This window comes from Hyperolius riggenbachi, chromosome 1 (assembly GCF_040937935.1).
Source record: "Hyperolius riggenbachi isolate aHypRig1 chromosome 1, aHypRig1.pri, whole genome shotgun sequence".
In the NCBI taxonomy this organism is placed as follows: Eukaryota; Metazoa; Chordata; class Amphibia; order Anura; family Hyperoliidae; genus Hyperolius; species Hyperolius riggenbachi.
Window position 1 is genome coordinate 63118042 of NC_090646.1, and position 10823 is coordinate 63128864.

General features: G+C 46.8%; 1 protein-coding gene across 1 annotated transcript; it reads left to right on the forward strand.

Moving 5' to 3' along the window:
* Positions 1-375: 375 nt before the first annotated feature.
* Positions 376-765, forward strand: LOC137553974 (nucleolar protein 58-like). The gene has a single exon (XM_068271478.1). It carries the CDS (start codon positions 376-378, stop codon positions 763-765), a length of 390 nt encoding a protein of 129 aa, XP_068127579.1.
* Positions 766-10823: the final 10058 nt, after the last annotated feature.

Consider the following 10823-nt stretch of genomic DNA (forward strand, 5'->3'; position numbering starts at 1 on the left):
AATAATATGGTAGGATGTTACACTTTGACCATAGTAGGAATTAGATTGTGAGCTCCTCTGAAGATAGACAATGGCATGACTATGTACTCTGTAAAGTGCTGCAGAAGATGTCAGTGCTATATGAATACATAATAATAATATGGTAGGACATTAGACTATGACTATGGTAGGATTAGATTGTGGGCTCCTCTGAGGACAGTCAGTGACATGACTATTGTACTCTGTAAAACGGTGCTGAAGAGATCAGTGCTATATAAATGCATAATATAAAATATGGTATAATATGATCGGTATGGAACAAAGGGAGAGTCAGTGCATGGAAAGATTACAGGAAGAGAGGAGAAAAGAGAGGAGAGAGAAAGACTGGAGAGCGAAATGTGGAAACGCAAGAGACAGGGGAGCAAGACGGGGAAATGGAAGGGAGAGGAGAGCGAGACTGGGAAATGGAAGGGAGAGGAGAGCGAGATAAGGAAACAGAAGGGAGAGGAGAGCAAGATGAGGAAACAGAAGGGAGAGGAGAGCAAGATGAGGAAACAGAAGGGAGAGGAGAGCAAGATGAGGAAACAGAAGGGAGAGGAGAGCAAGATGAGGAAACAGAAGGGAGAGGAGAGCAAGATGAGGAAACAGAAGAGAGAGGAGAGCGAGACAGGGAAACGGAAGGGAAAGGAGAGCGAGACAGGGAAACGGAAGGGAAAGGAAAGCAAGACGGGGAAACAAGGGAGACAGGAGAGCGGGACGGGGAAACAAAGGAGACAGAAGAGCTAGACGGAGAAACAAAGGAGACCGGAGAGCGAGACGGGGAAATGCAAGAGACAGGAGAGCGAAATGTGGAAACGCAAGAGACAGGAGAGTGGGACAGAGAAACGTAAGGGACAGGAGAGTGAGATGGGGAAACGGAAGGGAGAGGAGAGTGAGATGGGGAGACGGAAGGGAGAGGAGAGCGAGATGGGGAAACGGAAGGGAGAGGAGAGTGAGATGGGGAAACGGAAGGGAGAGGAGAGCGAGATGGGGAAACGGAAGGGAGAGGAGAGTGAGATGGGGAAACGGAAGGGAGAGGAGAGTGAGACGGTGAAACGCAAGAAACAGGAGAGCAAAATGGGTAAACGCAAGAGACAGGAGAGCGAGACGTTGAAATGGAAGAGACAGAAGAGCGAGACGTTGAAATGGAAGAGACAGGAGAGCGAGACTGGGAAGCAGAAGGGAGAGGAGAGCGAGATGAGGAAACGGAAGGGAGAGGAGAGCGAGATGAGAAAACACAAGAGACAGGAGAGCGAGACGGTGAAATGCAAGAAACAGGAGAGCGAAATGGGGAAGCGCAAAAGACAGGAGAGAGAGACGGGGAAACGCAAGAGACAGGAGAGCAAAATGTGGAAACCCAAGAGACAGGAGAGCAGGATGGGAAAACGGAAGGGACAGGAGAGCGAGATGAGAAAACACAAGAGATAGGAGAGCAAGACGGTGAAACGCAAGAAACAGGAGAGCGAAATGGGGAAACGCAAGAGACAGGAGAGCGAGACGTTGAAACGGAAGAGACAAGAGAGCGAGACGGGGAAACGGAAGGGAGAGGAGAGTGAGACGGGGAAACGCAAGAGACAGGAGAGCGAAATGGGGAACCGAGCAAAATGGGGAAACGCAAAATACAGGTGAGCAGAGACAGGGAAATGCAAGAGAAAGTAGAGTGAGATGGGGAAACACAAGAGACAGGAGAGTGAGACAGTGAAACGCAAGAGACAGGAGAGCAAAACGGGAAAACGCAAGAAACATGAGAGCGAGATGGGGAAACGCAAGAGACAGGAGAGCGAGATGGGGAAACGCAAGAGACAGGAGAGCGAGATGGGGAAACGCAAAAGACAGAAGAGTGAAACGGCGAAACGCAAGAGACAGGAGAGCGAGACGGGGAAACCCAAGAGACTGGAGAGCGAGATTGGGAAAGGCAAGAGACAGGAGAGGGAAACGGTGAAACGCAAGAGAGAGGAGAGCGAAAGCGAGACGGGGAAATGCAAGAGACAGGAGAGCGAGACGGGGAAACGCAAGAGACAGGAGAGCGAGACGGGGAAACGCAAGAGACAGGAGAGCGAGACGGGGAAACGCAGGAGACAGGAGAGCGAGACGGGGAAACGCAGGAGACAGGAGAGCGAGACTGGGAAACGCAGGAGACAGGAGAGCGAGACGGGGAAACGCAAGAGACAGGAGAGCGAGACGGGGAAACGCAAGAGACAGGAGAGCGAGACGGAGAAACGCAGGAGACAGGAGAGCGAGACGGGGAAATGCAGGAGACAGGAGAGCGAGACGGGGAAACGCAAGAGACAGGAGAGCGAGATGGGGAAATGCAGGAGACAGGAGAGCGAGATGGGGAAATGCAGGAGACAGGAGAGCTAGACGGGGAAACGCAAGAGACAGGAGAGCGAGACGGGGAAACGCAGGAGACAGGAGAGCGAGACGGGGAAACACAAGAGACAGGAAAGCGAGACGGGGAAACACAAGAGACAGGAGAGCGAGACGGGGAAACGCAAGAGACAGGAGAGCGAGACGGGGAAACGCAAGAGACAGGAGAGCGAGACGGGGAAATGCAGGAGACAGGAGAGCGAGATGGGGAAACGCAAGAGACAGGAGAGCGAGACGGGGAAACGCCGGAGACAGGAGAGCGAGATGGGGAAATGCAGGAGAAAGAGCAAGATCAGCAGGACTTCAGTCTGCAGCAGTCCCGTTTGGCAGGGACATGTTGAGAAACAACCATCATCCTTTCACTGTGGAAGAGATAGAGGGCAGAGCGAGGAGACCATGTGGTGGGACAGGGAGGGTGAGAGAGAGAGGACAGACCAAGAACTATTTATCCACAGCACGCTTCTTATCTAAATTGCAGGGAGCTGATTCTCTCTGCTCCGTAACTACAGGCATCTGCAATCAGCGTGTAACACTGAACTCTGCAGCACTGGAATGCCTGCACTATTGATCAACCATTCTGATCAGCACATACGCTGATCAGAATAATTACTGATGCAGGCAGTGGGTGTCAGTGTATACACACTGATAGCTGATTTCTGTAGTGCGGGGAGAGAGCAGCTCCATCAGCACAGCTTACATGTCCATAGCTACAGCCTGCACCGATCTTCTGCTTCTATCCCCAGCGGAAACCCAAATGCCGATTGGTGGAGAAGGAAAAAGGGGGAGGAGGTGTTACTTCGGGCAGGGCTGCAAACAAAGCCACATGCTTCCTGCTGGAGACAGGAAGCTGTGTGTAGCCCTGCTTTGCCCAGTGTAATGAGATGATGGGCAGCGGTAATCCCGGCTGCAGGGGTCCAGCTGTCACCCTCTTGCCTGCTGAGAGGGGGTGCGGGCCGCTCCTGGCGCCACCCCCTTAAGACGCCACTGCTTAGCACCCTGTTTAGCGCGCCTAAAGACTTTAGGGGCCTGATTCACAAAGCGGTGCAAACACTTTGCATGCCTGTGAAAAGCCCTTTATCACGCCTAAACTTAGGTTAGGCGTGATCTGAAGTAACTCGCGCGAAGCTCCCGCGCGCAAAGCTTTGCGCGCGCAATCGCGCAGGCCTGCGCAGCGCCCATTAAGCCCTATGGGACTTTGCGCGCGCAAAACTTACAGAACAAAGCGGTGATAACTTTGCTAGTGCAAAGGTTATCACGCCTAAAGTCTTTGAGGCGTGATAACTGAGTTATTACCGCTTTGTGAATCAGGCCCTGGACATGCTAAGTAGGTTAGCACTGCATAGTGAATCAAGCCCTAAGTGATAAGGCACACTAACCGGCTTAGAGGCGGTTAGTGAATCAAGCCCAGAGTGTGTTTTTTAAAACTGCAAATGTGACAGAATGATGCAAAAAAAATAAAAAAAACTATATAAATGAAGAAAATATAAGACTTTTCTTTGCTACTAATGTTCTATTCATTATCCGTACGACATATAATTCATTATATCAGAAGGGCTTTTTTGGGGGGCTTCATGTTTGCTTTAAAGCGGACCTGAACTCAGAATGCCGTCTCATTAGAACGTCGTCTCTGCTCTAAAAGATACGTAGGCCTACTTACTGTTATCTCTATTCTTGCTGGAATATAAGAGACGGAGTCACCCTAAACTTGATGTTGGTGTAGACAGAAGCCTGGCCTTGGAATGCAGCTATGTGGACAGAGACAACAAAAGCCTTGCTAAACAATTTGATCATTTCAGAGCACAGCGTTAATGGCTGTAAAGCACAAGAGTTTAATGCACATTTCAGGAATATGTGGAATGTATGCAGTCAGCAAATGCCGTTTTGGCCTTGAGCATTCATTTTGTCAAATGAAAAGACTACTCATAATTAAGTTGGTATTTAAACTCAGTGGAACTCATCCGCAATTACTAACAATGAAAACAAAATTGTTTACATCGTCTGTGGTTATTGCCTTACTCTGCGAATGCTAATGAGGTTATTTTAACGGTTACTAAGGCCCTAGGTTTTCAAAAGGTGAAGGAGTGTGGAGAGGGTCTGTGATTCAGGACTTTTATTTCCCAAGTAGACTATTGCAGCTCTCTGCCAGGGCCGGTTTAAGCAACAATGTGGCCCCAGGGCAAAATAAACCTGGGGGGCCCCCCAACATATACCCCGGAACAAAAATCAGCATTAGGGGACCTTTTTTGCAGCTGGTATAGTCAGGGTGTGAAGTCCCAATCGGTCGGAGCTCCACATTCTGGCTATCCCAGCCTGCATGGGGGACAAGGGGTTAAAAAGTTTCAGGAGGGGGGACTCCACATAATTTTTTTTTTAAAAAAATTCCCACACTCTAAACATAAAAAAAAATTGGGAAAATAGGAAAAAATGCCAGGGATCTTCATACGCGTACGTTAAAAAGGGGCGCTGGGAAAAAAGGGCGCCGGGTTTTTAACGATAAGCATTGATAACGTTTAAAAATGTATTGTACTGTATTTCGTTTAAAATTAATGTTTTATAAAGTTATAAATCATTAAATAATGTGCATTAAATCGGCAATTGTAAAAACGTTAATCTTTCGTTTAAATAGTGAAACGTATAATAACGTTTAAAAAAAAAAAATTACTAAGTAACCCTCCCTGTACCTACCCCTAACCCCTAGACCCCCCTGTTGATGCCTAAACCTAAGACCCCCCCTGTTGGTGCCTAAGTAATCCTCCCTGTACCTTCCCCTAACCCCTAGACCCCCCTGTTAGTGCCTAAACCTAAGACCCCCCTGTTGGTGCCTAAACCTAAGACCCCCCTGTTAGTGCCTAAACCTAAGACCCCCCTGTTGGTGCCTAAACCTAACACCCCCCTGTTGGTGCCTAAACCTAAGACCCCCTGTTGGTGCCTAAACCTAAGACCCCCCCTTTTGGTGCCTAAACCTAAGACCACCTGTTGGTGCCTAAACCTAAGAACCCCCTGTTGGTGCCTAAACCTAAGACCCCCCTGTTGGTGCCTAAACCTAAGACCCCCCTGTTAGTTTTTTCGTTTAAAAATAATGTTTTAAAAAAATGTACTGTTTTTCGTTTAAAAATAATGTTTAAAAAAAATTATTGTACTGTTTTTCGTTTAAAAATAAAATTTAAAAATGTATAAATCATTTAATAATGTGTAATCATGAGAAACAGTAATAAAACATTAAGTCTCCGGGCGCCGCTTTTAAAACGTTATTTTTCTCCGGCGCCCTTTTTTCCTATCGGGCGCCCATTAAACGATATTTATTATAGGAGTGAATGGCGGCGCCCGATTTGTCCACTAGCCTCAGGCGCCCGAATTTACTGTTCCCTCTTCATACAGCCATATGGCGGCTGTATAGCGATCCCTGGCCAAAGCACTGCGGCTGCATATAGACCCCCTGGAAACCCCGTCAGGAAATGTATTGCTCTTTCTTTTGATACACGTAAAATTACACTACCGTTAGGTTTGCTACTAAAAGTGACATTTACCGCATTTAAAAGTATACTTTTTTCCTTCGAAAATTTAAAATCGATTTTCTCAAAAACTATAAGGTCTTTTTAAAAAATTGTTTTTTCTTCTTATTCCTAATGATCTCCTTAAAGGAAAACTTAAGTCAAAAAAAAAAAATGACATTTACTCACCTGGGGCATCCCTCAGCACCCCGAAGCTGGATGGTGCCCTCGCAGCCCCGCTCCGATCGTCCTGTCCCCGCCGGCGGCTACTTCCGGTTCGGCGACAGCCGCCGACAGGCTGGGAACGCGGCTGATTTTCCGCGTTCCCAGCCGCTGCTATCACCCTCTATGCTGCTATAGCGTCTATATATACGCTATAGCAGCATAGAGGGTGATAGCAGCGGCTGGGAACGCGGAAAATCAGCCGCGTTCCCAGCCTGTCGGCGGCTGTCGCCGAACCGGAAGTAGCCGCCGGCGGGGACAGGACGATCGGAGCGGGGCTGCGAGGGCACCATCCAGCTTCGGGGTGCTGAGGGATGCCCCAGGTGAGTAAATGTCATTTTTTTTATTTGACTTAAGTTTTCCTTTAACATATCCTGCAAATTTAGGGTTTCTAGCATTTAAGGTGGATTTGCTATTAACCATTAAAATCGGCAGAGCTTTAAATGTGTATTTTTTTTCCTTTGAAACTTTAAAATCGATTTTCTCAAACTATAAGGCAGATTTGAATTTTTTTTCCTCTTGTAGCCACTGGGGGCCCCTACAAGCTCTGGGGCCCTGGGGCAGCTGTCTCCTTTGCCTCTATAGTAGCGTCGGCCCTGCTCTCTGCTCTGCGGCCTCCCCGCCAACAACTCAACCCGCTACAGTCCATCATGAACTCTGCTGCACGACTCATCTACCTCTCCTCCCGCTTCTCCAGTCCTATTATTAAGTCTTCGAGTGTACTGATGACCTTGCCACTGAGGTGAGGGATTCCCAGGGTGCAGAGTCTTAAGTGACCACAGGTCTTCACCAGAGCATCCCGCAAGGGTGGGTGGACTTTGCTGCCTAGTGCCCACCAGGTTGCACACCAAGGTCACTCTAACAGAAGGTTGGGAACACTGCAATGTGGAGATCAGCCTACAGACAGGCCCGGATTTAAGCCAAGGCCACATAGGCCATGGCCTGGGGCACCACAGGATCAAAGGCGGGTGGGGGGCAGTCTATACTGGGGGGGTGTTACCTGGCCACCTGTACTGGAGGGAGGGGGGTCATTACGTTCTCTATATGTAAGGGTCATCTGGCTTCTTATACTAGAGGAAAGGGGGGAGGAGTCATTACGCTAACGATACTGGAGGGAAGGTGGAGTCATCAATTTAAACTGAAATGGGCGGGATGGTTATCTTAATTTTGATTCTGCTAAGTCTCTTCTGCTTGTGTGTTTCCGGCTGCACATCACCTGGCTTGCCCAATAAAGCCGCCATACAGATGCTGCATTGGAGTGCGAACCACGCAATTTTTACAGGTGCTGTCTGATTTCCCCTTTCTCTCTGAAGATACATCTCTGAGTGCCGAGTGTATTTCTATTCTACAGTGTACCTAGAGGGTTATCTTGCTACCTATACTAGAGGAAAGGGTCAACTGGCTACCTATAGTGGAGGGGGTGGGGGTCATATGGCTACCTATATTGAAGTGGGGCGGCTGCTGACTGTGGCCTTGGGCGGTAAAGAGTACAAATCCAGCCCTGCCTACAGAGGGATATGGATCCCAACAAACAGACAGTAGATGTGAGCTTGAAAGAAAGGGGGAGAACCGAGAGCCCAATATGGTGTAGTATGTTAATGAGGTCGGTGATGTCTGATGCAAACACACACAATGGTTATACTCACAAGGACGGGTCGCCTCCAAGGCAACCACTGGATAAGCAGGCGGGGAGAATTGTAACCTGACCCCGCTCAGGGTTAAGAAGTCGCTCTCTGTAGATAGAAGGAAATGGGGATGCACCCCTCCACCAAGGGTGGACTAAACAGTTATGTGGTATAACAACAGAGGCGCCAAGTAGAGTAAAATTAGTTAAAATTGTTAAAAAGGGGGAAGCCAGATATAGCGCCTCTGTGGGCGCCACAGAGGCGCTATATCTGGCTCTTGGCCCGACTTTGCTCCCTCCAAAAATTGTTTGCCTGAAGAAGCGGGACTGTTACCCGTGAAACGCGTTGCACTTTTGGAGCTCATAATAAATGTTACTTTAAACTTGAAGTAACCTGCCCGTTGTCTGGCCATTTTTTCAGAAGGGAGGTGAGTCCACCCACTTTCCCCTTTTTAACAATTTTAACTAATTTTACTCTACTTGGCGCCTCTGTTGTTATACCACAAGACAGTAGATGTGGTAAGGGATCAGGCCAAGGGTCGATGCAGGCAGAAGACAATCGTAATCGGTGAAACAGGCTAAGGATTCTGGCAGGCAGAGTTCAATTGTACTAGGCCGGAGACAGGTTGGAGGTCGGGGGAGGTGGAGATCAAAACTTAGTCAAATAATCAGAGTAATGGTGGGCCGAACGCAAGGCTAAAGGCGAAACCAAGTTGAAGCGAACTAACAGCACTGGCCTCTTGATGGACACTAGCTTATATACTGTCTGCTAGGCGTCTGGCGTCAATTTTCTTAACTTGTGCATGCGCAGACACAGACTTCCACAAACGAGTGACCTTCTGCGCAGTCGCAAACAATCTTCTGTGCAGAAGCAAATGATTTTTACGGAAGCCCGCTGCCAAAGTATGCGTAAATGAAACATAATGCGGCATCACACGCTGAAACATAATAAAAGAGTATGATGTTGCCGGTTCGAACCCTTACAAACCGGACCGTGACCTTAGCCTCAGTAAGTATGACACCTGTCCCCCTCTGTCAGTCCCTTCACTGGCTGCCAGTTACACAAAGGATACAATTTAAATACCTTACCCTCGCCTACAAAGCTCTCCACAACCTAGCTCCTTCCTATCTAAATAAACGTATTTCCAGATACCATTCTATACCATCTTCCCACTACTAACAATATCCTTCTGTCTTCTTCTCTGGTCACCTCTTCTTACTCCAGCTTACAAGACTTCTCTCGATGCTCTCCCCTCCTCTGAAACACTCTCCATCAACACATCTATCACTCACCCACACTTACGCTTTTTGGGCGCAATCTGAATACTCACCTCTTCAGGCAAGCATACTCTCCTACCTAGGACACTTCATCCACTAACCACTATTTTTACCATCTCATACACAGCTTCCCTTAACCTACTGTCAAATCCTCCCATTTATTCACCAATAACTTTATTACTACTCATCATCACACGTAAATGATCTATATCTGTTTTTTTTCGCCACAAATTAAGCTTTTTGAGAGCGATACTTGTTTTCCGTAATCATTTTATTTTATATGCATTTTGAAGACCAATACACACATAAAAAAGAAAAAATACACTATTTCTCCAAATCCACCCCCTATAGCTTTAAAATAAGCAATGCTACTATAAATAAAACCCACACATTTTATTTGCCCATTAGTCCCGGCTATCATAACATTTAAATTACGGTATGTCCCTATGTTATGTTCCTAGTACAATGTACGGCGACAATATATTATTTGGAAATAAAGGTGTATTTTTTCTGGTTTTTTCTTTGTTTTGTTTTTTTGTGTCCCGTCAATTGTAAGCCCTTATCTACTAAAATTAATATAATTAAATCACTTTCAAAGTCCCCTCCCCAGTTACCAAGCAAACAATTAAAAAAAAACAAGCTACAACAAAAAATCCATTACTAGTTGCCTTTGGGACTTTTTTTTATATGTATGTCATGAGGGTATTTACTGTTCTTTTTTTTTTTGTTTCTCAATACAAAATCTGTGCAGGGTAATTTCACTTTTCACTACTAGATGGCGATAAACACTCCTTGTTTTACAAGGAAGTGTTTTAACGTTAATGAAGTTTTTTAAAAAAGTAACATTCATATGAATGGACATGGCCTCTGATCGGGGTCACATAGCTCCCAACTGTCCCTCTTTTGGAGGGATTGTCTATCTTTGGGAGCCGTGTCCCTCTGTCCCTCTTTCCTCTTCATTTGTCCCTCTTTCAGGACTTTGTCCCTCTTTCTATATAAATATATATATTTCTATGCTAAAAGTGTGTTTGACTCTAAACCTTATTCACATCCTTTAAATTGATATATTACTAATTTTAAAATGTTACTACGAAGGAAAATTAACCAGGATAGAAAGGACCAGTGTGGTTTGAATTATAAAACAACATATTTTTCTTATGAAATCTGTAGGGTATGCATGACTAGGGGGCGTAGTGGGGGCGTGACCAGGGGTGTGGCAGGGGCGTGGCTTAAGTGTCCTTTTTCTCATCTCAAAAGGTTGGGAGGTATGGGGTCATGTCAATTCATCACAGGCATTGCGATTGCTTCTTCCTCAATCACTGAGACAGAAAACTGCCGGGGTGTGCGGGCCAAGGCCCCACTCACCCCGCAGGTACGGCTGTTTGCAAACTAGACGAGAATTCTCGTCCAGTTTGCCTTTAGCTGCGCCTATCTGGACAAAAAATACTCGGCCAGATAGGCTTAAGTGGTTAAACCTTTAGACTGTAAGGCCTTTTGGCCAGAGCAGCTCTCCTCCCTTTTTGTCTTACAATGCTGTGTAATGTGTGTGCGTATCTCCCACCCCTGTATAAAAATCAGTAGTTGATTTGTTCCCTACATCAGTGGTACTGCACCATTATCTTGTATTAACTTTTATTTTGTTTATTTTGTTTGTTATACCCTGTATACTGTTAACTCTGTTTAGTGAACACCATGAAACCCACGATAACCCCTCCCCCCCCCCTTAATGCGTTTAACCTGCAATCCCCGATTCTAAGCCTGATGCAATGCCCACCAATGAATGGTCCCCCTGTGCATCCAACCTTTGCTACATAAAGCCCCGA